Genomic DNA, 27752 nt, shown 5'->3' on the forward strand with positions numbered 1-27752 from the left:
CTTGGTCGCTCGAGCTTTTTTCATCTGTGTTGGTTTCCCAGACTTCCTTCCATCCTGGTGGCGCCGAACCCAACCACTTAGCTCATCAGCGAGCCTGAAACAAACAAAAAAATAAATAAACACTGACATTTAACGTAAATATTAACTTTTATATACATGAAAGACCCAATCCTCTAAAAAAGAACACTGTGCGGAGTAATGTATTTAATGTACTTACAGGACTCACTGCAGAAATGAATACCAATACATTTACGAAAGATCGCAGAAATTAGTTTTAATATATAGCGGGCGTTAGCTAGACAGTGCAGAATTTGAAGAAAAGATAACACGGAGGTTACGTGGTGACTACACAATGTAAAGAGATGCTACAAGAGTTCTGCAGATCAGTGAAGTTAATGATGAAATGTCGGTATAACCGGGATATTACAGAATTTGCAGCTTGGATACTGCAGGAGGGATCTGGAGATAAGAGATGTTAAAGACGACGTGTCACAGGTATAACCGGTATATTACAGAATTTAGAGTTTGGATACTGTAGGTGTGATCTGGTGCTTAAAGAAGTTTAAAATTACATGCCACATGAATAACTAAGATATTACAGAATTTACAGCTTGGATACTGTATGAGTGATCTGGAGATTAGAGACGTTAAATACGATGTGTCACAGGAATAACTAAGATATTACAGAATTTACAGCTTGGATACTGTATGAGTGATCTGGAGATTAGAGACGTAAAGATGACGTGTCACAGGAATAACTAAGATATTACAGAATGGATACTGTATGAGTGATCTGGAGATTAGAGACGTTAAAGACGACGTGTCACAGGAATAACTAAGATATTACAGCATTTACAGCTTAGATACTGTATGAGTGAGCTGGAGATTAGAGACGTAAAGATGACGTGTCACAGGAAAAACTAAGATATTACAGCATTTACAGCTTGGATACTGTAGGAGTGATCTGGAGATTAGAGACGTTAAAGACGACGTGTCACAGGAATAACTAAGATATTACAGAATTTACAGCTTGGATACTGTATGAGTGAGCTGGAGATTAGAGACGTTAAAGATGACGTGTCACAGGAAAAACTAAGATATTACAGAATTTACAGCTTGGATACTGCAAGAGTTAGATGGAAATTAGAGAAATTAAAGATGAACTAGAGATTACTGAAGACAGTTACAAGAGTCCACAAACGTTAAGAATACATAGTTTTACGTTGAGATACCACAGGAGTTATTTGGAGAGGACAGGACTTAGAGAGAAGAAGGAGCATCTTTTATGTGCGGATCTGAGGACAAGTATCATGGATGTTATCGGGAGGACAATGAATGCAGAAGAGACATGCTCTGAAAGGGATATTGATAGAAAATAGCATTGAGAGCAGTCTCTAGTTAAAAAGTATAAATTATAAAGGCATCATTTTTGAGTAACCGTAGTACTAAAAAATTCTGAAATAGAACTCCACAGGTGGTTTTGCAAGAAACTTAGAAAACAGAATGACAATTATTTGAGAATACATAATTCTGTGAAGGAATATTACGTGCAGTTGTAAAGTGCACTAACATCGTGCAAGGGTATCCTGGTACGGGGCAGGTGTCTGTGTCTAGGCCTGCCTGCGGTAGGTTGGTCGATTTAAAAGCCAGCTCTTCAGCTTCTTGCAGAATTGAAGAAGAGATAGAGGCTCTGAGGTGGAGTGCGAGGTCGTTCCACGCTTTAGGAGCGATGTAAGAGAATGCATGTCCTCCTAATCTGGCTCTGTGTGTGCACGGGATGTGTGCAAGTAGGACTCCTGCAGAGCCGAGGTGTCTGGGTGGGAGGGGGATTAATTCAGGAATTACTTTAAGATTCAGAATTTCAAGGGAATGCTTTGCCACCTACACCTACAGATTTAGATAACAGGCACTGCAATTCTCACAGTGTAGCTTTCAGAGTAGCAACAGCACAGGAGTTATTTGGAAATCACAGAATTTAAGAGAATTTGCATTGCAGAACACTGCGTCATATAACAGATTATAAAGACACACTGTGGACCGCAAAATGTGCAGCATACTGGTCCTAGAGACGCAAGTCGAGAATAATTGAATATTGAGTTATGTGGGAAGCAATGAACACAGTAAAAGTGCATCAGAGCCGCAGAGCATACTACAGTGAACACGACCATCCAAAAGATAGGTGTGGTCATGGAAATTATAACCCAGCCCTGACAGCTTTCAACTTTATGTCGGGGAAAAAGGTGGAACAATGGTGGAGGTCAAAACACCCTCACAGAGGCTAGCAAACAATGTATTATGTCTCTGCCAAGCTAACAAAAAAGAGTGCAGTCTGCCCTAAGGTTTTCCACAGAAAAGACTGTAAGTACCTTCTGCCCTTCACCAACTAAATGAAATGAAATGAAATACCAGTATTTGTTAAGTGCACAGCTACCTCCAAAGTGGTTTCCCGGCACTGGGGGCCCTCGGGAAGATTAAGCAAACTATTGCCCAGAGTCACATGGTGATGGGCTAACCTGCTGCCGGCACAGAGGATCGAACCGTGAACCCCGGTGTCAGGCACCCTCGCCGCTGCGCCACACCTCTTCCACAACTAGATTGCCCTCCTGCCTGTACTCACCTGAGAGACTCCGTGCGGTTGAACTGGCGGCAGTCAGAGGACAGGAAGAGCTGGTCGATGTCGCGGAGTACCATCTCCTTCACATCCGAGATGGACGTGCTGAGGTTCCTGGGGAGAAGAGAAGACAAGACAGCTTTGTGAGCCCATGAGCTTCCAGACAGCACTAGCCTGGTTTGTGACCAGGAGAGACAGTGTTATGAGAGGATAGGAGGATGAGGCACCCACAATATTGTTAATCAATGTAACATCTCCCCTGCCCCTCTGTAGAGATCAGTCTCACGGAAGTGACATGTAACATCAGATTGTCATGGAGGTATGTGCCCACTCTGCCACAGGGTGCGCTTCTGGAGTGAGCGGGACGCTTCCCTTCTACAAGACCTGCAGAGGATGCAGTGTTCACACTATGCCTCAAAGTGCGCTTCTGCAGTGGTGCAGGACGCTTCCCTTCTAAAACACCTGGGGTGGCTGCAGTGCTCACACTATGCCTTAAGGTGTGCTTCTGCAGTGGAGCGGGAGGCTTCCCTTCAACAAGACCTGCGGAGGATGCAGTGCTCACACTATGCCTCAAGGTGCGCTTCTGGAGTGGTGCGGGAAGATTCCCTTCTACAAGACCTGCGAAGGATGCAGTGTTCACACTATGCCTCGAGGTGCGCTTCTACAGTGCTGCGAGATGCTTCCCTTCTACAAGACATGCGGAGGATGTAGTGTTCAAACTATGCCTCTGGGTGCATTTCTACAGTAGAGCGGGACGCTTCCCTTCTACAAGACCTGTAGAGGATGCAGTGTTCACACTATGCCTCAAGGTGCGCTTCTGCAGTGGTGCGGGACGCTTCCCTTCTACAAGACCTGCGGAGGATGTAGTGTTCACACTATGCCTCAAGGTGCGCTTCTGCAGTGGTGCGGGATGCTTCCCTTCTACAAGACCTGCAGAGGATGCAGTGTTCACACTATGCCTCAAGGTGCGCCTCTGCAGTGGTGCGGGATGCTTCCCTTCTACAAGACCTGCGGAGGATGCAGTGTTCACACTATGCCTCGGGGTGCATTTCTGCAGTGGTGCGGGAAGCTTCCCTTCCACAAGACCTGCGGAGGATGCAGTGTTCACACTATGCCTCGAGGTGCGTTTCTGCAGTGCTGCGGGATGCTTCCCTTCTACAAGACCTGCAGAGGATGCATTGTTCACACTATGCCTCAAGGTGCGCTTCTGCAGTGCTGCGGGACGCTTCCCTTCAACAAGACCTGCGGAGGATGCAGTGCTCACACTATGCCGCAAGGTGCGCTTCTGGAGTGGTGGGGGACACTTCCCTTCTACAAGACCTGCGGAGGTGCAGTGTTCACACTATGCCTCAAGGTGCGCTTCTGCAGTACTGCGGGATGCTTCCTTTCTACAAGACCTGCAGAGGATGCATTGTTCACACTATGCCTCAAGGTGCGCTTCTGCAGTGCTGCGGGACGCTTCCCTTCTACAAGACCTGCGGAGGATGCAGTGCTCACACTATGCCGCAAGGTGCGCTTCTGGAGTGGTCGGGGACACTTCCCTTCTACAAGACCTGCGGAGGATGCAGTGTTCACACTATGCCTCGGGGTGCATTTCTGCAGTGGTGCGGGACGCTTCCCTTCTACAAGACCTGCGGAGGATGCAGTGTTCACACTATGCCTCAAGGTGCGCTTCTGGAGTGGTGCGGGACGATTCCCTTCTACAAGACCTGCGGAGGTGCAGTGTTCACACTATGCGTCGAGGTGCGTTTCTGCAGTGCTGCGGGACGCTTCCCTTCTACAAGACCTGCGGAGGATGCAGTGCTCACACTATGCCTCAAGGTGCGCTTCTGGAGTGGTGCGGGACGCTTCCCTTCTACAAGACCTGCGGAGGTGCAGTGTTCACACTATGCTTCAAGGTGCGTTTCTGCAGTGGTGCGGTACGCTTTCCTTCTACAAGACCTGCAGAGGATGCAGTGTTCACACTATGCCTCAAGGTGGGCTTCTGCAGTGGTGCGGGACGCTTCATTTCTACAAGACCTGCGGAGGGTGTAGTGTTCACACTATGCCTGGGGGTGCATTTCTGCAGTGGTGCGGGACGCTTCCCTTTTACATGACCTGCGGAGGATGTAGTGTTCAAACTATGCCTTGGGGTGCATTTCTGCAGTGGTGCGGGACACTTCCCTTCTACAAGACCTGTGGAGGATGCAGTGTTCACATTATGCCTGAAGGTGCCTTTCTGCTGTGATGCGGGAATCTTCCCTTCTACAAGACCTGCGGCGGATGCAGTGTTCACACTATGCCTCAAGGTGCGCTTCTGGAGTGGTGCGGAACACTTCCCTTCTACAAGACCTGCGGAGGATGCAGTGTTTACACTATGCCTCAAGGTGCGCTTCTGCAGTGGTGCGGGATGCTTCCCTTCTACAAGACCTGCGGAGGATGCAGTGTTCACACTATGCCTAGGGGTGCATTTCTGCAGTAGTGCGGGACGCTTCTCTTCTACAAGACCTGCGGAGGATGCAGTGTTCACACTATGCCTCGAGGCGCGTTTCTGCAGTGGTGGGGGACGTTTCCCTTCTACAAGACCTGCGGAGGATGCAGTGTTCACAGTATGCCTCGAAGTGCGCTTCTGCAGTGCTGCAGGATGCCTCCCTTCTACAAGACCTGCAGAGGATGTATTGTTCACACTATGCCTCAAGGTGCGCTTCTGCAGTGGTGCGGGACGCTTCCCTTCTACAAGACCTGCGGAGGATGCAGTGTTCACACTATGCCTCGAGGTGCACTTCTGCAGTAGTGCGGGATGCTTCCCTTCTACAAGACCTGCGGAGGATGCAGTGTTCACAGTATGCCTCGAGGTGCGCTTCTGCAGTGCTGCGGGATGCCTCCCTTCTACAAGACCTGCAGAGGATGTATTGTTCACACTATGCCTCAAGGTGCGCTTCTGTAGTGGTGCGGGATGCTTCCCTTCTACAAGACCTGCGGAGGATGCAGTGTTCACACTATGCCTCAAGGTGCGCTTCTGGAGTGGTGCGGGACGATTCCCTTCTACAAGACCTGCGGAGGTGCAGTGTTCACACTATGCGTCGAGGTGCGTTTCTGCAGTGCTGCGGGACGCTTCCCTTCTACAAGACCTGCGGAGGATGCAGTGTTCACACTATGCCTCAAGGTGCGCTTCTGCAGTGCTGCGGGACGCTTCCCTTCTACAAGACCTGCGGAGGATGCAGTGCTCACACTATGCCTCAAGGTGCGCTTCTGGAGTGGTGCGGGACGCTTCCCTTCTACAAGACCTGCGGAGGTGCAGTGTTCACACTATGCCTGGGGGTGCATTTCTGCAGTGGTGCGGGACGCTTCCCTTTTACATGACCTGCGGAGGATGTAGTGTTCAAACTATGCCTTGGGGTGCATTTCTGCAGTGGTGCGGGACACTTCCCTTCTACAAGACCTGTGGAGGATGCAGTGTTCACATTATGCCTGAAGGTGCCTTTCTGCTGTGATGCGGGAATCTTCCCTTCTACAAGACCTGCGGCGGATGCAATGTTCACACTATGCCTCAAGGTGCGCTTCTGGAGTGGTGCGGAACACTTCCCTTCTACAAGACCTGCGGAGGATGCAGTGTTTACACTATGCCTCAAGGTGCGCTTCTGCAGTGGTGCGGGATGCTTCCCTTCTACAAGACCTGCGGAGGATGCAGTGTTCACACTATTCCTAGGGGTGCATTTCTGGAGTAGTGCGGGACGCTTCTCTTCTACAAGACCTGCGGAGGATGCAGTGTTCACACTATGCCTCGAGGCGCGTTTCTGCAGTGGTGGGGGACGTTTCCCTTCTACAAGACCTGCGGAGGATGCAGTGTTCACAGTATGCCTCGAAGTGCGCTTCTGCAGTGCTGCAGGATGCCTCCCTTCTACAAGACCTGCAGAGGATGTATTGTTCACACTATGCCTCAAGGTGCGCTTCTGCAGTGGTGCGGGATGCTTCCCTTCTACAAGACCTGCGGAGGATGCAGTGTTCACACTATGCCTCGAGGTGCACTTCTGCAGTAGTGCGGGATGCTTCCCTTCTACAAGACCTGCGGAGGATGCAGTGTTCACACTATGCCTCAAGGTGCGCTTCTGCAGTGCTGCGGGACGCTTCCCTTCCACAAGACCTGCGGAGGATGCAGTGCTCACACTATGCCTTAAGGTGCGCTTCTGGTGTGGTGGGGGGCACTTCCCTTCTACAAGACCTGCGGAGGATGCAGTGTTCACACTATGCCTTGGGGTGCATTTCTGCAGTGGTGCGGGACGCTTCCCTTCTACAAGACCTGCGGAGGATGCAGTGTTCACACTATGCCTCAAGGTGTGCATCTACAGTGGTGCGGGACGCTTCCCTTCTACAAGACCTGCGGAGGATGCAGTGTTCACACTATGCCTCAAGGTGCGTTTCTGCAGTGGTGCGGTACGCTTACCTTCTACAAGACCTGCGGAGGATGCAGTGTTCACACTATGCCTCAAGGTGGGCTTCTGCAGTGGTGCGGGATGCTTCATTTCTACAAGACCTGCGGAGGATGTAGTGTTCACACTATGCCTGGGGGTGCATTTCTGCAGTGGTGCGGGACACTTCCCTCCTACAAGACCTGTGGAGGATGCAGTGTTGACATTATGCCTCAAGGTGCGCTTCTGCAGTGGTGCGGGATGCTTCATTTCTACAAGTCCTGAGGAGGATGCAGTGTTCACATTATGCCGGAGTGTGCCTTTCTGCTGTGATGCAGGAAATTTCCCTTCTACAAGACCTGCGGCGGATGCAGTGTTCACACTATGCCTCAAGGTGCGCTTCTGGAGTGGTGCAGAACACTTCCCTTCTACAAGACCTGCGGAGGATGCAGTGTTTACACTATGCCTCAAGGTGCGCTTCTACAGTGGTGCGGGACGCTTCCCTTCTACAAGACCTGGGGAGGCTGCAGTGCTCACACTATGCCTTGGGGTGCATTTCTGCTGTGATGTGGGAAACTTCCCTTCTACAAGACCTGCGGCGGAAGCAGTGTTCACACTATGCCTCAAGGTGCTGTTCTGGGGTGGTGCGGGACGCTTCTTTTCTACAAGACCTGGGGAGGCTGCAGTGCTCACACTATGCCTCAAGGTGCGCTTCTGGAGTGGTGCGGGACACTTCCCTTCTACAAGACCTGCGGAGGTGCAGTGTTGACACTATGCCTCAAAGTGCGCTTCTGCAGTAGTGCAGGATGCTTCCCTTCTACAAGACTGTTGGACAGGCCTCATGGAAGGCCCAGTCCCTCCCCGCATGGCGGGGCCTGGACCCCTGCTCCTCCTATGTCCTCCACAAGAACCATCCCGGCAACCCACCGGGGCAACCCCCGGCCCATCACCAACGGAACCCCAGCTCCTGAACCCCCCGGTATCGGCTGGCCCGGGCTCCTTTCAGCACCCCGGCCCAGCCGCCATTTTGGACAATACACGACGAGGCCGCGTGGCCTCCGATCGACCCCAACCCCGGGCCTGGCCAGGCCCCGACAGAGGCACCACCATCCACCCAGGGGGTGAAGAGACCACTTGGCAGGTCAATGGGAGAAGGAGTTTCGATGGCTCCCCTCCGCCAGGTGTCGATCGCCCCCAGCCTCCCCGGGCGCTGGCTCCACCCCCCTGCTGGGTGTCTGGACTCCCTCATCCCGGACCTCCCGACCTCCAAGTGCGAGGGTCCGGACATCAAAGGGCGCCAGGCCTATAACTGGGGCAGCTCCAGAACAGGAAGGCAGTTGTATCCTGGAGTCGAGAGACACCGAGACGGACTCATCCTTGGAGGCCTGCTGGCGCTGCCGCGGCTCCTTCTTGTGAACCACCTTCGAAGCCTGCTGGCGCTGCCGCGGCCCTCTTCATCGTGAAACCATCTTCGGAGCCTGCTGGCGCTGCCGCGGCCCTCTTCATCGTGAAACCATTTTCGGAGCCTGCTGGCGCTGCCGCGGCCCTCTTCATCGTGAAACCATCTTCGAAGCCTGCTGGCGCTGCCGCGGCCCTCCTCATCGTGAACCATCGTCAAAGCCTGCTGGCGCTGCCGCGGCTCCTCATCGTGAACCATTGTCGAAGCCTGCTGCCGCGGCCCTCCTCATCGTGAACCATCGTCAAAGCCTGCTGGCGCTGCCGCGGCTCCTCATCGTGAACCATCGTCAAAGCCTGCTGGCGCTGCCGCGGCTCCTCATCGTGAACCATCGTCGAAGCCTGCTGGCGCTGCCGCGGCCCATCCTTGCGAACTCGCCAGCTCGAGGATTGTGAGCTCCCTCCCATACTGCTTCCGTACCGGACCGGTACTAAGACTGTCCCGCTACCCCTTTTCCCCAAAGAGACTAGAATTGGCAGGATCCTCGTATCCTGGTCCCGCTGTATCGTTTATCACCTTGCCTCAAGAATCCTATATAAAGTGTATAGAACTCATCTTTGTGTGGTGTCCATCTGTGGGGGGGAAGTTACTTGTCTGTACGATCACCGGAGAAGGCCCTCACTAGAGGCCTCTCCCCCTGTACTCGGCCGACCCTTCGGGTCCCCGTCTAACATTGGTGGCTAGCGGCGCGATCCGAGCCGACGCATAATCGTACAGAAAGTAACTCACCCCACGACACACAGCCACCATGACGACAAAGGAGAGTGGAACAACGGAAACATTCCTGATGGAGAAACTAGAAGAATACAGCCACAAAGAACTAAAACAATTCTGTATAGAACTGGGCATTGCTACCACAGGACTGAGCACGAAAGATGACCTCAAACACGCCTTGGAGGCTTGGGCAGAGACTGAAACGATCTTACCCCAAAACCAAAGCCTCGAGACCACCGAAACAAGCACCGCTCCTACAGAGGAAAGAAGACCGGGCCTCTCGTCCGAGGAGGCCCGAGAACGGGAAAAGAGCCGGCTCCACGAATTGGAACTGGCTCGACTTCGCTTAGATGGAGAACTCAAATTAGCGGAACAAAAAATAACGCTAGAACACTTACGGCTCCGAGAGGAGCGAGAAGAGAAAAAGAGTCAAAGGGAGCTGGAAGAGAAAAGACTAGCCTACGAGCATGAGCGCAACTTGAAGGAACTAGAGATTTGGAGACAGAACAAAGACCTCGGAGTTCCTGGGCACCAGAGCCCCTCGGTCACTACGGACCCAAAGGTCCACATCCCCAAGGATGTCGTCAGAGAATATTACCGGAACGATGATATCCAGCAATGGTTCAAAGCCTACGAAGTAGAAATTACCTCCCACCGGATCCCACGGAGCGACTGGGGAGCCGGGCTATGGGGGAGGCTTGTCAACGTAGGGCGAGAAGCCCTGCTGCAACTCCCTGACCATCAGATGACGTCCTACGACCACATGAAAGCCGCCCTCCTCACTCGATACGGGCTCACGCCCGAGATGTACCACCAGAGGTTCCGCGACTGCAAACGGATCCCGGGTACGACTTGGGTGGAGTATGTGAACTTCTTCAGCCGAGCCTTCGAGGGGTGGATCAAGGGCAGCCAGGTGACCACTTACGAGCAGCTATTCGACCTTATTGTATGGGAGCACCTCTCCAATAACTGCTTCGTCGAGCTCAGGCAGCACCTCCTTGACAGTAAACTGACTGAACCCCGAAAACTCGCCATCGAAGCAGACCGATGGGAGAGCACCCGAGTTCCTCGAAACTGGTCCAGCGAACAGAACAGAGCCTCCCAAGGGCCCCACCGTCCTCGGGGGTGAGGAGGAGGCCAGGGTCGGGGCCGAGACACCGTCCCGGTGGCCACCACCGGCAACACCCCGCCCCCGGCCGGAAGAGGAAGCCCTCCGACGCGACCAGGGTTCCGCGCCAACGTTACCTGCCACCGATGCCAACGACCCGGCCACTACGCCAATGATCTCAACTGCCCGAAAAACCAGAGTCCCATGCCCCGCCAGGTCGCTGCCGCCGCCCTGGGAGAAGAACAGGCCCCAGAAGACACCGAAGAGTACGGGCCAGACCAGCCCGAGTGGGAACCCGCCGCCATGTCCCTGGTCTGTCTAGGAGAAAGAGACCTGGTTCCGCGGGCACCCCTTCCCGCCAACACGCAGAAGTACAGCCAATGGGTCACCAATAATGGACACCGGGCTGAAGCCCTCTGCGACACCGGGGCCAGTGTGACCGCAGTCCGCTGCCATCTGGTGACCCCGGACCAGATCTTACCAAATGTTCTTTGCCCAGTACGGTCAGCCGACAACTCCGAGAGCCTGTGTCGGATGGCCTGCGTCCCCTTCGACTGGGGAGGGGTATCCGGCATGCTGAAAGTGACTGTCCGCGACGATGCCCCAGTAGACTGCCTCCTGGGGAACGATCTCAAAAGTTCCCCCTGGTCAGCCGTGGAGCGGAGAGAGCACCTGGGGAAGCTGGGCCTCCCTGAATGGGTCTGCGTAACGACCCGGTCCATGGCCGCCCGCGCCATCTCCAGCCCCGAAGAACCAGAATGGCCAGAACCCCCTCTGCCGATCGTCCCCGAAGGAGCAGCCCCGGAGTCCAGCGAAGAAGGACTTGATCGGCTCCGGGACCTTCCAGAACTGGCCCAGTGGCGTCAAGAGGGTGGCCCTACTCAGGAACAATTTCGACAAGAGCAGAGAACGTGTCCCTCCCTCGAGGGACTCCGACAGCAAGCCCTCACCCAGAACGCAGGAGACTCCTCGGGGGCCCACTGGATTTTTTGGGAAAATGACCTGCTCTACAGTGAGCAAAAGATTGCCGAGTTGGGGGCCAGCCGGGTGCTGGTGGTCCCCCTCCGCTTCAGAGACTTCCTCCTGAACCTAGCACACGATGTGCCTCTTGCCGGACACCTGGGGCAGGACAAAACATACAGCCGCCTGGTGACCCACTTCTACTGGCCGAAGATGCGGAATGATGTGACAAACCACTGCCGGGCCTGCCCAACCTGCCAGGCCAGGGGGAAGAGCGGCCGAAAACTCAAAGCACCCCTGCAGCCTTTTCCCATCGTCACCACCCCGTTTGAACGGGTGGGAATAGACATTGTGGGGCCCCTGGAGCCCCAGACAGCACAAGGACACCGGTTACTCCTGGTCCTGGTGAACCACGCCACCCGCTATCCCGAGGCCATTCCTCTTCGGACCGTGACGGCGCCCGTGGTGGGCCGAGCCCTGATGGGGATCTTCTCACGGGTGGGATTTCCCCGGGAAGTCGTCAGTGACAGGGGCACGAACTTTATCTCCAAGTACATGAAGTCCCTATGGCAACAATGCGGGGTCACCTACAAATTCACGACCCCCTATCACCCGCAAGGAAATGGGCTGGTAGAGCGGTTTAACCGCACCCTCAAGGGTATGATCATGGGCCTGGAAGAACACCTACGTCGTCAATGGGACGTGCTGCTCCCATGCCTCCTGTTCGCTTACAGGGAAGTCCCCCAGAAATCCCTGGGCTTCAGTCCGTTCGAACTACTGTATGTACACCCCGTCCGGGGCCCCCTCAGCCTGGTCAAAGAAGGGTGGGAGGTGGCTCCTCAGAAGACTCCTCCGGATGTATACAAGTACCTCCTGACCCTCCGTAACCAGACCCGGCGATTCAGGGAACTTGCCAAGGCCAACCTGGAAGCCAGTCAAGAAGATATGAAGCGATGGTATGATCAGCATGCCTCCTCCATCGAGTTCGAGCCGGGACAACAGGTCTGGGTGATGTCCCCGGTTGAACCTTGCGCCCTACAGGACAAATGGATGGGGCCCTTCAAAGTAGTAGAGCGCAAGGGTCCAGTCACCTACCTGATCGACATGGAGTCACCCCGGAACCCCCTACGGGTCCTCCACGCTAACAGACTCAAACCCCACTTCGTGCGCTCGGAACTTAGCCTCCTGATGGCTACCGACAGTGGGGTTGAAGAAGACTCAGAGCCCCTCCCTGACCTGCTGAAAACGCTCGAAAAAGACGGCTCCGTGGAAGGGGTCAGACTCTCCGATGCCTTGTCCCCAGAGCAACGCCAAGACTGTCGAGACCTTCTGCTCCAATTTGCCGACCTGTTTTCCCTCATCCCCGGGGTCACCCCCTGGTGCCTTCACAACGTAGATACCGGGGATAGCCCCCCTATCCGACACAGGGCGTACCGAGTGCCGGATCGAGTACGCGCCTGCATCCAGACAGAAGTCTCCAAAATGCTGGCTCTGGGAGTGATCGAGCCATCTGACAGCCCCTGAGCCAGCCCGGTCGTGCTGGTCCCCAAGGCGGCCGCTCCGGGCGTCGCCCCCGAGCTCAGGTTCTGCGTGGACTTTCGGGGCCTGAACGCCGTTACCAGGACCGACGCTCATCCCATCCCCCGGGCAGATGAGCTGATTGACCGCATGGGGGCCGCCCGCTACCTGAGCATCTTCGACTTAACAGCGGGCTACTGGCAGATCGGCCTCACCCCAGGGGCCCAAGAGCGATCCGCCTTCTCTACCCCGGATGGCCACTACCACTTCAAGGTGATGCCATTCGGCATGAAGAACGCCCCCGCCACCTTCCAGAGACTCGTGAACCAGGTACTGGCGGGGCTCGAGGAATTCAGTGCCGCCTATCTGGACGATATTGCTGTGTACAGTCGCCACTGGGCAGAACACCTCCGCCACCTCCAGGAGGTCCTGAACGCCCTCCGGCAGGCCGGGCTTACCATCAAAGCCAGCAAGTGCCAGATTGGCCAAGGGTCCGTGACATACCTGGGACACCAAGTGGGAAACGGCCTGGTGGCCCCCCTCCAGCTCAAGATCGCTACCATCCAGGCCTGGGAGCCCCCGGTCACCCAGACAGAGGTCCGAGCCCTCTTGGGGCTCACCGGGTACTACCGGCGCTTTGTAAAAGACTATGGCAGCATTGTGGGGCCCCCTCACAGAACTCACATCCAAGAAGAACCCCAAAAACGTCAACTGGACTCCTGACTGCCAGGCGGCTTTTGAGAAATTGAAGTCCGCCATGTGCACCGCCCCGTGCTCCAGGCCCCCGACTACAGCCGGGAGTTCATAGTACAGACAGACGCCTCAGATCATGGCGTGGGGGCCGTCCTCTCCCAACTCAACACCGAGGGAGTTGACCAACCAGTAGCCTTCATCAGCCGACGCCTGCTGGCCCGAGAGCAGCGCTGGAGCACCATCGAACGGGAGGCCTTCGCCGTGGTGTGGGCCCTCAAGAAGCCGGCCCTATCTCTTCGGTACCCACTTCCGGGTGCAAACGGATCACCGCCCCCTGCAATGGCTAATGCAGATGCGGGGAGAGAACCCAAAGTTGTTGCGCTGGTCCATCTCCCTGCAGGGGATGGACTTCACTGTGGAGCATCGTCCAGGCCAAGACCACGCCAACGCAGACGGCCTGTCACGCTTCTTCCGCCTCGGCGAGGAGAGTACCCAAGGAGATGGGTGACTCTCCCTGCCTCCAGCTGGGGGGGACGCATGTTGGACAGGCCTCATGGAAGGCCCGGACCCCTGCTCCTCCTATGCCCTCCACAAGAACCATCCCGGCAACCCACCGGGGCAACCCCCGGCCCATCACCAACGGAACCCCAGCTCCTGAACCCCCCGGTATCGGCTGGCCCGGGCTCCTTTCAGCGCCCCGGCCCCCGGCCCAGCCGCCATTTTGGACACTACACGACGAGGCTGCGTGGCCTCAGATCGACCCCAACCCCGGGCCTGGCCAGGCCCCGACATCGAGGCGCAACCATCCACCCAGGGGGTGAAGAGACCACTTGGCAGGTCAATGGGAGAAGGAGTTTCGATGGCTCCCCTCCGCCAGGTGTCGATCGCCCCCAGCCTCCCCGGGCGCTGGCTCCACCCCCCCTGCTGGGTGTCTGGACTCCCTCATCCTGGACCTCCCGACCTCCAAGTGCGAGGGTCCGGACATCAAAGGGCGCCAGGCCTATAACTGGGGCAGCTCCAGAACAGGAAGGCAGTTGTATCCTGGAGTCGAGAGACACCGAGACGGACTCATCCTTGGAGGCCTGCTGGCGCTGCCGCGGCTCCTTCTTGTGAACCACCTTCGAAGCCTGCTGGCGCTGCCGCGGCCCTCTTCATCGTGAAACCATCTTCGGAGCCTGCTGGCGCTGCCGCGGCCCTCTTCATCGTGAAACCATCGTCAAAGCCTGCTGGAGCTGCCGCGGCTCCTCATCGTGAACCATCGTCGAAGCCTGCTGGCGCTGCCGCGGCCCATCCTTGCGAACTCGCCAGCTCGAGGATTGTGAGCTCCCTCCCATACTGTTTCCGTACCGGACAGGTACTAAGACTGTCCCGCTACCCCTTTTCCCCAAAGAGACTAGAATTGGCAGGATCCTCGTATCCTGCTCCCGCTGGATCGTTTATCACCTTGCCTCACGAATCCTATATAAAGTGTATAGAACTCATCTTTGTGTGGTGTCCATCTGTGGGGGGGAGTTACTTGTCTGTACGATCACCGGAGAAGGCCCTCACTAGAGGCCTCTCCCCCTGTACTCGGCCGACCCTTCGGGTCCCCGTCTAACAAAGACCTGCGGAGGATGCAGTGTTCAAACTATGCCTCAAGGTGCGCTTCTACAGTGCTGCGGGACGCTTCCCTTCTACAAGACCTGCGGAGGATGCAGTGTTCACACTTTGCCTCAAGATGCGCTTCTGCAGTGGTGCGGGACGCTTCATTTCTACAAGACCTGCTGAGGATGTAGTGTTCACACTATGCCTGGGGGTGCCTTTCTGCTGTGGTGCGGGACGCTTCCCTTCTACAAGACCTGCAGAGGATGCAGTGCTCACACTATGCCTCAAGGTGCGCTTCTGGAGTGGTGCGGGACGCTTCCCTTGTACTAGACCTGCTGTGGATGCAGTGTTCACACTATGCCTCGGGGTGCGTTTCTGCAGTGGTGCAGGACGCTTCCCTTCTACAAGACCTGGGGAGGCAGCAATGCTCACACTATGCCTTGGGGTGCATTTCTGCTGTGATGCGGGAAACTTCCCTTCTACAAGACCTGCGGCGGATGCAGTGTTCACACTATGCCTCGGGGTACATTTCTGCAGTGGTGCGGTGTGTGACACTTCCCTTCTCCAAGGCCTGTGGCAGCTGCACCGCTTCTACAGTGCTCACACTATGCCTAAGGGTGCATTTCTGAAGTGGGGTGCAATGATTCCCTTCTCCAAGGTCTGTGGAGGCTGCAGAGCTCACACTATGCCTTAAGGTGTGCTTCTGCAGAGTTGTCCAATGATGCCCTTCTCCTAGGCCTCTGGAGGTTGCTGTGCTCACACTATGCCTCGGGGTACATTTCTGCAGTGTTGCGGTGTGTAACGCTTCCCTTCTCCAAGGCCTGTGGCAGCTGCACCGCTTCCCTTCTACAGTGCTCACACTATGCCTCAGGGTGCGCTTCTGCAGAGGTGTGCAATGATTCCCTTCTCCTAGGCCTCTGGAGGCTGCAGAGCTCACACTATGCCTCAGGGTGCGCTTCTGAAGAGGTGTACAATGATTCCCTTTTCCTAGGCCTGTGGAGGCTGCAGTGCTCACACTATGCCTCAAGGTGCGATTCTGCAGAGGTGTGCAATGATTCCCTTCTCCTGGGCCCCTGGAAGCTGCAGAGCTCACACTATGCCTCAGGGTGCGCTTCTGCAGAGGTGTGCAATGATTCCCTTCTCCTGGGCCTCTGGAGGCTGCAGTGCTCACACTATGCTTCAGGGTGCGCTTCTGCAGAGGTGTGCAAGGATTCCCTTCTCCTGGGCCTCTGGAGGCTGCTGTGCTCACACTATGCCTCAAGGTGCGCTTCTCCAGAGGTGTGCAATGATTCCCTCCTCCTAGACCTGTGGAGGCTGCAGTGCTCACACTATGCCTCAAGGTGCGCTTCTCCAGAGGTGTGCAATGATTCCCTCCTCCTAGACCTGTGGAGGCTGCTGTGCTCACACTATGCCTCAGGGTGCGCTTCTGCAGAGGTGTGCAATGATTCCCTCTTCTAGGCCTCTGGAGGCTGCAGAGCTCACACTATGCCTCAGGGTGCGCTTCTGTAGAGGTGTGCAATGATTCCCTTCTCCTAGGCCTCTGGAGGCTGCAGTGCTCTCACTATGCCTCGGGTGCATTTCTGCAGAGGTGTGCAATGATTCCCTTCTCCTAGGCCTCTGGAGGCTGCTGTGCTCTCACTATGCCTCGGGTGCATTTCCGCAGAGGTGTGCAATGATGCCCTTCTCCAAGGCCTGTGGAGGCTGCAGAGCTCACACTATGCCTCAAGGTGCGCTTCTGCAGAGGTGTGCAATGATTCCCTTCTCCTAGGCCTCTGGAGGCTGCTGTGCTCACACTATGCCTCAGGGTGCGCTTCTGCAGAGGTGTGCAATGATTCCCTTCTCCTAGGCCTCTGGAGGCTGCAGAGCTCACACTATGCCTCAGGGTGCGCTTCTGCAGAGGTGTGCAATGATTCCCTTCTCCTAGGCCTCTGGAGGCTGCAGTGCTCTCACTATGCCTCGGGTGCATTTCTGCAGAGGTGTGCAATGATTCCCTTCTCCTAGGCCTCTGGAGGCTGCTGTGCTCTCACTATGCCTCGGGTGCATTTCTGCAGAGGTGTGCAATGATTCCCTCTCCTAGGCCTCTGGAGGCTGCAGAGCTCACACTATGCCTCAGGGTGCGCTTCTGCAGAGGTGTGCAATGATTCCCTCTCCTAGGCCTCTGGAGGCTGCAGAGCTTACACTATGCCTCAAGGAGCGCTTCTGCAGAGGTGAGCAATGATTCCCTCTCCTAGGCCTCTGGAGGCTGCAGAGCTCACACTATGCGGCAGGTGCATTTCTGCAGAGGTGTGCAATGATGCCGTTCTCCAAGGCCTGTGGAGGCTGCAGAGCTCACACTATGCCTCAAGGTGCGCTGCTGCAGAGGTGTGCAATGATTCCCTCTCCTAGGCCTCTGGAGGCTGCTGTGCTCACACTATGCCTCAAGGAGCGATTCTGCAGAGGTGTGCAATGATTTCCTTCTCCTAGGCCTCTGGAGGTTGCAGAGCTCACACTATGCCTCGGGTGCATTTCTGCAGAGGTGTGCAATGATGCCGTTCTCCAAGGCCTGTGGAGGCTGCAGTGCTCACACTATGCCTCAGGGTGCGCTTCTGCAGAGGTGTGCAATGATGCCGTTCTCCTAGGCCTGTGGAGGCTGCGGTGCTCACACTATGCCACGGGGAGAATTTCTGCAGAGGTGTGCAATGATTCCCTTCTACGAGGTCTGTGGAGGCTGCAGCGCTCACACTATGCCTCAGGGTGCATTTCTGCAGAGGTGTGCAAGGATTCCCTTCTCCTGGGCCTCTGGAGGCTGCTGTGCTCACACTATGCCTCAAGGAGCGCTTCTGCAGAGGTGTGCAATGATTCCCTCTCCTAGGCCTCTGGAGGCTGCTGTGCTCTCACTATGCCTCGGGTGCATTTCTGCAGAGGTGTGCAATGATTCCTTTCTCCTAGGCCTCTGGAGGCTGCAAAGCTCACACTATGCCTCAAGGGGCGCTTCTGCAGAGGTGTGCAATGATTCCCTTCTCAAAGGTCTGTGGAGGCTGCTGTGCTCACACTATGCCTCGGGTGCATTTCTGCAGAGGTGTGCAATGATGCCGTTCTCATAGGCCTCTGGAGGTTGCAGAGCTCACACTATGCCTCAAGGTGCGCTTCTGCAGAGGTGTTCAATGATTCCCTCTCCTAGGCCTGTGGAGGCTGCAGTGCTCACACTATGCCTCAGGGTGCACTTCTGCAGAGGTGTGCAATGATTCCCTCTCCTAGGCCTCTGGAGGCTGCGGAGCTCACACTATGCCTCAGGTGCGCTTCTGCAGAGGTGTTCAATGATTCCCTCTCCTAGGCCTGTGGAGGCTGCAGTGCTCACACTATGCCTCAGGGTGCACTTCTGCAGAGGTGTGCAATGATTCCCTCTCCTAGGCCTCTGGAGGCTGCAGTGCTCACACTATGCCTCAGGGTGCACTTCTGCAGAGGTGTGCAATGATTCCCTCTCCTAGGCCTCTGGAGGCTGCAGTGCTCACACTGTGCCTCAGGGTGCGCTTCTGCAGAGGTGTGCAATGATTCCCTTCTCCTAGGCCTGTGGAGGCTGCAGTGCTCACACTATGCCTCAGGGTGCGCTTCTGCAGAGGTGTGCAATGATTCCCTTCTCCTAGGCCTCTGGAGGCTGCTGTGCTCACACTATGCCTCGGGTGCGCTGCTGCAGAGGTGGTAATGATTCCCTCTTCTAGGCCTCTGGAGGCTGCAGAGCTTACACTATGCCTCAAGGAGCGCTTCTGCAGAGGTGTGCAATGATTCCCTTCTCCAAGGCCTGTGGAAGCTGCAGAGCTCCCACTATGCCTCGGGTGCATTTCTGCAGAGGTGTGCAATGATTCCCTCTCCTAGGCCTCTGGAGGCTGCAGAGCTCACACTATGCCTCGGGTGCATTTCTGCAGAGGTGTGCAATGATTCCCTCTCCTAGGCCTCTGGAGGCTGCAGAGCTCACACTATGCCTCAGGGTGCGCTTCTGCAGAGGTGTGCAAGGATTCCCTTCTCCTGGGCCTCTGGAGGCTGCTGTGCTCACACTATGCCTCAAGGTGCGCTTCTGCAGAGGTGTGCAATGATTCCCTCCTCCTGGGCCTCTGGAGGCTGCTGTGCTCACACTATGCCTCAGGGTGCGCTTCTGCAGAGGTGTGCAAGGATTCCCTTCTCCTGGGCCTCTGGAGGCTGCTGTGCTCACACTATGCCTCAAGGTGCGCTTCTGCAGAGGTGTGCAATGATTCCCTCCACCTAGGCCTCTGGAGGCTGCAGAGCTCACACTATGCCTCGGGTGCATTTCTGCAGAGGTGTGCAATGATTCCCTCTCCTAGGCCTCTGGAGGCTGCAGAGCTCACACTATGCCTCAGGGTGCGCTTCTGCAGAGGTGTGCAATGATTCCCTCTCCTAGGCCTCTGGAGGCTGCTGTGCTCACACTATGCCTCGGGTGCATTTCTGCAGAGGTGTGCAATGATTCCCTTCTGCAAGGCCTGTGGAGGCTGCTGTGCTCACACTATGCCTCAGGGTGCGCTTCTGCAGAGGTGTGCAATGATGCCGTTCTCCAAGGCCTGTGGCTGCTGCAGTGCTCACACTATGCCTCGGGTGCGCTGCTGCCGAGGTGTGCAATGATTCCCTCTCCTAGGCCTCTGGAGGCTGCTGAGCTCACACTATGCCTCAGGTGCGCTTTGGCAGAGGTGTGCAATGATGCCGTCCTCCTAGGCCTCTGGAGGCTGCGGAGCTCACACTATGCCTCAGGTGCGCTTCTGCAGAGGTGTTCAATGATTCCCTCTCCTAGGCCTGTGGAGGCTGCAGTGCTCACACTATGCCTCAGGGTGCACTTCTGCAGAGGTGTGCAATGATTCCCTCTCCTAGGCCTCTGGAGGCTGCAGTGCTCACACTATGCCTCAGGGTGCACTTCTGCAGAGGTGTGCAATGATTCCCTCTCCTAGGCCTCTGGAGGCTGCAGTGCTCACACTGTGCCTCAGGGTGCGCTTCTGCAGAGGTGTGCAATGATTCCCTTCTCCTAGGCCTGTGGAGGCTGCAGTGCTCACACTATGCCTCAGGGTGCGCTTCTGCAGAGGTGTGCAATGATTCCCTTCTCCTAGGCCTCTGGAGGCTGCTGTGCTCACACTATGCCTCGGGTGCGCTGCTGCAGAGGTGGTAATGATTCCCTCTTCTAGGCCTCTGGAGGCTGCAGAGCTTACACTATGCCTCAAGGAGCGCTTCTGCAGAGGTGTGCAATGATTCCCTTCTCCAAGGCCTGTGGAAGCTGCAGAGCTCCCACTATGCCTCGGGTGCATTTCTGCAGAGGTGTGCAATGATTCCCTCTCCTAGGCCTCTGGAGGCTGCAGAGCTCACACTATGCCTCGGGTGCATTTCTGCAGAGGTGTGCAATGATTCCCTCTCCTAGGCCTCTGGAGGCTGCAGAGCTCACACTATGCCTCAGGGTGCGCTTCTGCAGAGGTGTGCAAGGATTCCCTTCTCCTGGGCCTCTGGAGGCTGCTGTGCTCACACTATGCCTCAAGGTGCGCTTCTGCAGAGGTGTGCAATGATTCCCTTCTCAACAAAGAAGACCACGGATATGGCACTCATGACGTGCACGAGCCTGCCACTGCACAGCTGTCTGCAGTCTCCACTGGCACGGGCTGTAGTGTCTGCACAGCTGCGAGCATGACAAGTGAGGTCACGAGGGCGGCAGCCGTTGGCGCCATCTTCTCTCGTTCTCCCTGCTGTCATGGCAAGCCTTTGAACGGCCCGGGCGGCTTTGATCAGCTGTGAAAGACTAAACAAGCGATGAGGCCCCTCGCCCAGGTGAAACCTCCATAGGGTGTCTGGCTGTGCCGCTGCCCCGCCCTGCCACCACAGGAACGCATGAGTGTCAGAGGGGCCTTTCAAGACCGCGCCTGCAGGCCCAAGGTGACCCCCCGACAGGCGCTAGCTCCGCCTGCACCCCTGCTCCGGCTCGGGCTAGCGCCTGGACACCTGTCTGGCAGGAGCTAGCCCGCGCCTGGACGTCCTGGGTGGACTCCGGCAGGCGATAGCACCCACATGCGAGGGCCCATCCACACCACCACACCGAGGGCCCATCCACACCACCACACCGAGGGCCCCGCCACTACACCACGCAGAGGGCAACCCACTACACCACAGCGAGGGCTCACCCATGGCAAGGGGACCCACACCAAGGGCCCACCCACACCGAGGGCCCATCCACCACACCGAGGGCCCACCCACACCACCACACCGAGGGCCCATCCACCACACCGAGGGCCCACCCACTACACCACACCGAGGGCCCATCCACCACACCGAGGGCCCACCCACCACACCACACCACACTGAGGGCCACCCACAACACCACACCGGGAGCCCATCGACCACACCGAGGGCCCACCCACACCACCACACCGAGGGCCCATCCACCACACTGAGGTCCTATCCACCACACTGAGGGCCACCCACAACACCACACCGAGGGCCCATCCACCACACCGAGGGCCCATCCACCACACCGAGGGCCCATCCACCACACCGAGGGCCCATCACCACACTGAGGGACCATCCACACCACCACACCGAGGGCTCATCCACCAAACCGAGGGCCCACCCACACCGAGGGCCATCCACAACACCACACCAAGGACTCATCCACACCACTACACTGAGGGCCATCCACAACACCACACCGAGGGCCCACCCAAAGCACCACACAGAGGGCCCACCCACAACACCACACCGAGGGCCCACCCACACCAAGGTACACCCACACCGAGGCCCACCCACTACTCCACACCGAGGCTCCACTCACAACAGCACACTGAGGGCCCACCCACAACACAACACCGAGGGCCACCCACAACACCACACCGAGGGCCCACACACACCAAGGGCCACCCACAACACCACACCGAGGGCCACCCACAACACCACACCGAGGGCCACCCACAACACCACACCGAGGGCCCACCCACGCCAAGGGCCACCCACTACACCACACCGAGGGCCCGCCCACACCGAGGGCCACCCACAACACTCCACCAAGGGGCCACCCACAACACCACACCTAGGGCCCACCCACACCTAGGGCCCACCCACACCACCACACCAAGGGCCCACCCATAACACCACACCGATGGCCCACCCACGAGCAAAACAAAGTGCTCAGGAACCAGTTGTATCTGGTTCGCCCCTTGCCTGCTGCCTTGCAAACAAAGGCTTTCTATGTATAACAAGATCAAAAAAATTTACCGAGTTGGATAACAATAAACATCCGTTATTTTAATACCAAGAGAAAATGTTTACTTTGCAAAATAGGCGGTTATGTGGTCAGGGAAAAAAAACTGAATTCCATATTTCTCCGTGTCACTGTCCGCCTATCTGGCAAAAGTACATTCACCTTCATCCCGTGGGCATTTTAAGTCAGAGTAGGGTGGCCTTCTAACAATGACAACAAATATATCAGTATGTGTTTTTAAAGCACAATGACATTGTACCGGCCGAGCAACTCACTAAAAAAAACAAGTTTTACAACTAAATTGAATAGAAGTGATAGAGGACGGGTGGCTTACTCAATGGAATTTAGACATGCAGACTGCAGAACCATCTCCGCAGAAAGCACTTGACACATTGAGAACTTAAGCAGGGCATCCTTTTTAGGTCGAGAATCTCGACCTATTGTGATTGAGTTCCTCCTCAAGGGACGTAGAGGGGTGCACGCGCGGCGATTCAGGAACGTGAATGCGCACGTACAGGCATACGCACATCTCTTGCTCCACTTTCACACTCACGAAACACGCACACGCACACGCACACACACACACACACACACACACACCAAGCCCCACTTACCAAGCCCCACTTACCGCATCAGTGGCTTCAGCCGCCACTCCTGACGCCACCGGTCCTCTGGCCATCCACTCCATGGGCGCGGGCGCAAAGACGGAAGTCCCGCCCCACGACAGCCGTGAGCGTGCACATCCCGAAACCGGAAGTTCGGGAGAGTGCACGCTCACGGCTTGTTTCGTCAGCTTTGGTACATTTTTCTAGCCCTCCGATATCGTGCACGCGATGACGTGCTCTCTTCCTGGTTTCGCTACAGCCTCTCATTTCCTTCCTGCACTTTCCTTTCCTTGCCTAGGGATGCCACATTTCTTAGAGTAAGCTCCCGGCGCATCGGTTGAACAAAGCGCTGCACGTTACTGTGGTCCGGCTGACCCACAGCCCGCATTTGCCAGGCCTCCAGGGAGCGCATGGAGGCAGTGGTCAGGTGGGCAGAGAGGCTGCTGCTGCAGAGCTTCAACCATGGTGAGTGTGGGCTACACTGATGCGTGTGTGTGGGGGCGCTAATCCCAGGCCACGCGATATTGCTGCTGGGCGCAAAAGTGGGGCTTTTACTTTGCACACCTGGCTACACTGTAGGCGGAGGTATTGCTCGCCTCCAACTGAACAATTGCGCGAGGAAATTCAGGTGAGCGTTTTGGTGGAGTACATTCACATACTGTCTGATTCCCCTGACCCTGTGGGAATAAAGATGTTGCATGTTGGGGAAAGCCGTGACAAGTCCGGGGAACTAATGTGAATACAGTCACCTACTGGACCATGCAGTTTTGTTCTCCCCCTTTAAATGATTCTAACGTTTTAGGAGAGGACGCTTTCCAGTCTAGGACTAGTAGTTTCAGGTTTTACCATTACAAATAAGGCCATATACATCTCGTTAGGCAATCTTCTGTTCTTAAAGCATGGTGATTGTACCATTGCACAGTTACGTACTAAGTAACAATAGCACGTTGCAGGGCTCCACTTAGTAGTTATTAAGCTGACTTCACTTCCCGGGGGTAACTGAATAACGAGAGAAAGCTGGGCGGATTAAGCATCGTAGTTCAACCAGTCACAGACAGATGACCCGCTTCGTATATAACCGCTTCAGCCCACCTTAACTATATTTGTTTCAAACTGTCATTTATATTCTAGACTGGCCTGACTTGTAGGTCCTGATTAATGTAAAACCTGAAACTACATGTCCCACAATCCCTGTGCGTTGCTGAGACTAGAAGGCAGTGTCACATGGATGCACATTGGGCAAGTCCGAGTAATTCTGGCGTTAATCTGCTTAACGCCACGATCCGGAAATAATGCGCTGCATTAATGCAAATGCAGTGAGCAGTGTTCGCTTTTCGTGCCTCCTTCCCTCTCCCCCAGGCGCATATCCCACATTCCTGCAAAACAAAAGTTGCTATTGTTTCTAAAACCAACAGGCGCTTTAAGTGTGTGTTCCTGCGCGTCCATGTAAATGTGTGATGGTATTGTAAATATGCAAAATATAGCTTTCGCAAATTATCTGCTTTATGTTCCTGTTTAGAACAAAAATTCCTTTTTTCATGTGAAAATAAATTCAGTTTTAGCAAACTAAAAGTGTTTAGAAGGTTAGTCTAGCTGTTTATGTATTCAAGGCTTTACAGCGACTCACTGACACACGGCACTGCTTGCAGTTAAGTTACTCTCCCGTATATCTTCCCCAAACAACACCTACCGCCCCTTACGGCTAGTTATTTATCAGTAGGATTGTTCGTAATTTTGCCACTACACCCATTTTGTGAAAAAACCCTCACTCCCTTACATAAAGAACAAAATGCTGCGCTGCAGGAAATGAATCAACTGATTACACACCCAAAAGGACATTTAGTTGTGAACAGATATAAAAATCCAGAGTGAAACATAATACGAAAATAAATAGCAAAGCACCAGCAAAAATACAGGCTTTCCTACTCCGCTTACCTAGGCTCTTCCTAGGTGGCTTCCCCCTTTCATTTCACTGCGTTTCCATAGGCCTTTTTCAATTTTGTTTTCCTCTCCTATCCCTCCCACTTTCTGTCGCTCCACGCCCGGTTCGAAATATCCCAGCCAGTAATGTCCTACTCCAACTGTTAATCCAGGAGGTGCCTGGCCTCCTGCAGCTCTCGAGTTCGCGCTCCAAGTCTGGGATCCAGTGCAGATCGATTCATAGAGCAGGACAGCCAGGGAACTAATGGTGCCAGCAGCTACTTTTACCTACCTCACTTGGCCGTGCTGCCTCCTACCTATCTGCTCTACATGCTATTTAAGGGGTCAACAGTGGATACTGCCAACACTCTAACAGCTGCCAATAATACATAAACAGTGAACACTACCAGCACAGCACTAACTAGGAGCAGCGTGCTACTGTAACCGCACAGCTGTGTCTACCACAGTGATAACACACTGCAAGCTGCATTAATAATGGGCACTAACAGCACTACACGTTCACTGATAGCTGCCATTCCATATTGGGTGGGCACAAGTACCCGCTTTCTACACCGTAATATGCACTCATTAGCCTGGCATATTTCTTTGTGACCCGAGCTGGGTTGCTGCAGGTTGGCGTCTGCATTTTTCCTAAATAGTTCCCATATGTACAATTAATAAGGCTGAGTGTTTTGATTGCTACATTCGGTTACACCAGTCTCTTAATGTTTGGTTGATTCTCTGTGGTTGTTGCAAGTTTTGCTCCAATGGACTGCACACTTATATATGTAAACAGCTTCTGTTATTGCCCCCCTCACATCCCCGTAAATGGTAATTTATATTAGCACATTGGAACGCAGGGAGCTTCTTTGAAGACCTTGGTTTGGGAGAGGGTGACTCACTGTAGGCAGAAGCTGTTGTATTCTTTCTCTTTTCAATTTAAAACCTTGTGCTCACAGTGGGTGACGTGTTCTTGTAACCTTGCAGACCTAGGTTTTACTTGTCCTTTAAGCATTCTCACTTCTTACAGGCCTTCATCTATGGTTTTAGCCTATAACTTAGGCAGAATGCATTTGACATCCATTTAGTTGACTGAGCTATGCTATATAGCTACATGTTAAACAAGTGTACATATGTAGTTTTGTGGGCCTTTAGCTGTTTGCAGACCTCTGCAATGGGGACTGTGCATCCTTACCGCACCCTCTTTTTGGTGTTTGTGAAGTGACATCGGATTATTATGTGTCGAAATCCTGGTATGCACTTACCATTCATACACTTCAAAATGGCAGAGAGGGTGTAAAAGAGAAGCTTGCCGTGCATGCATAAGTGAAAGGCCTTCGTTTATAATAGTAGTTTGTCTGAAGCCCAGCACATCACGAATTCAGATGTGCACCTTCTTACATACAAAACAAGCATTTGCAATGCAATAGGTCTTGCATGTAAGCTATTAGCATTGTAAATGACAATGCCTTTTATTTATGTTTTAAAAACCAAAACATAAATCAAAGGCTTTGCCATTTACAATGCCAATAGCTCAAACTTGCGTAAATGCGAGACCTATTGCATTGCAAATGCTTGTTCATGAATGCTAGCTCGAAAATTCTCTCCCCGAGGCCCAAGCCTGGCACTGATAAAATGAGTAGTGTTTAGTAAACAAAGGCAACCCTATTCATACACAACCAGGGCATATGAGAAATACAGAAAAAATGAGACTGGTCCCTCACCATCAGGGTGAAAAACAAATCGTAACTCTGCAGCAGTGCCACCCTCCCCTGCCTGTTATGTGACTTCAAAGAGACTCGTTATAATTCTCCCCCAGTCTCATCACTTCAGAACAGAAGCATTTTCAATATAATTTACAACGGATCCAAAGTTGTTGATTATTTATCTTATGCAACTGACACCCATTGACAACGCCAATAGTCCTAACTTGTTATCTGTATAATGATTCTTGTTGCATTATATATCCCGATGCAAAGACAGAAGCAGCAAAATACCAGCGAGGCACACTGGTAATCACAAATTAGCTTAGGTGTTGATAAGCCACGCCTTTAATTATATGGACCACGCACATTTGATAGACCCCCCCCTCCCCCCAGGTTTTTCATCTCACTTAAAGCCCTGGCTATGTACTTAGATTGGTCAATAAAATAATAAAAATAAACACGTGTGGAACACTTTTGTGTTTTTAATATTCGGAAAAAACAGAGATGTAGAGCGGGTTGGTTGGAGATGAATTGGAGAAATGCACCGATGAGTGGGAGGGGCACGAGGAAAAAGGCACAGGGGAAGTGGTAGAGAAATACATGAGGGAGACTGCAACAAGGGGGGCGGCATGGCGCAAGGAAACTTGAGCCCCCACCCAGTTAGGAGCTTTAAAGCCTGGTCCCCGTGAGTTTGCCCCCCTTCCTGGGGTGTGGGGGGCTATTGTTACGCCACTAGTGGGGGGGGGGCGAATGGAGACGGTAACGGAGGGATGCAGGGGAGAGAGCTAACAGCAAGCACATAGCAGGTGTACATTAGTGGGAGAGGCCTCTATATTTTACATTGGGCAAACCGTGCTCCTTGGCTGGGGAGAGTATCGGTAGCGTACAGGGCAATCCAGGAGCGCTGATTTGTCTGACCAGCAAAACAGTGATAATTCATCTCGCAGTAGGCAAGTTTTGTTTGTCAACATTTCAAGACTTGTTGAGAGGCAAATTTCAAAAACGAACGTTACATTACAGGAGGAAAAAGTGACAATCGTGAGCAAACAAAATACAAGAGGAGCAAACGGTGCATTACAGGAGGAAAATCAACGCACATGTACACGCACTACAGCACACCGGTACCTATAACTTCCCCTCCCAAGGTTCCAAAGGAGCCAGTCATCCCACTACGCTCTTGGCCTGGGTGGGATAATGCCTCCTCTGTCCCAGCCAGTACTCGGTGTCGGGGATGGGGGGAGTGAGGGAGGGAAGAGAAGTCTCCATGCCGGGC

The 27752-nt window shown here is 54.4% G+C and overlaps 1 protein-coding gene across 1 annotated transcript in view; it reads right to left on the reverse strand.

Moving 5' to 3' along the window:
• The window catches only part of ATF6B (activating transcription factor 6 beta), a 309902-nt gene that overhangs the window by 45170 nt on the left and 236980 nt on the right, over window positions 1-27752 (reverse strand). The window contains exons 11-12 of the mRNA XM_086924544.1: window positions 2618-2725; window positions 1-94 (exon numbers count right to left, since the gene is read on the reverse strand). Coding sequence (XP_086780670.1) covers window positions 1-94; window positions 2618-2725 — 202 coding nt within the window. The remainder of the gene's footprint in view (window positions 95-2617; window positions 2726-27752) is intronic.

This window comes from Lissotriton vulgaris, chromosome 5 (genome assembly GCF_964263255.1).
Source record: "Lissotriton vulgaris chromosome 5, aLisVul1.2, whole genome shotgun sequence".
Lineage (NCBI taxonomy): Eukaryota > Metazoa > Chordata > Amphibia > Caudata > Salamandridae > Lissotriton > Lissotriton vulgaris.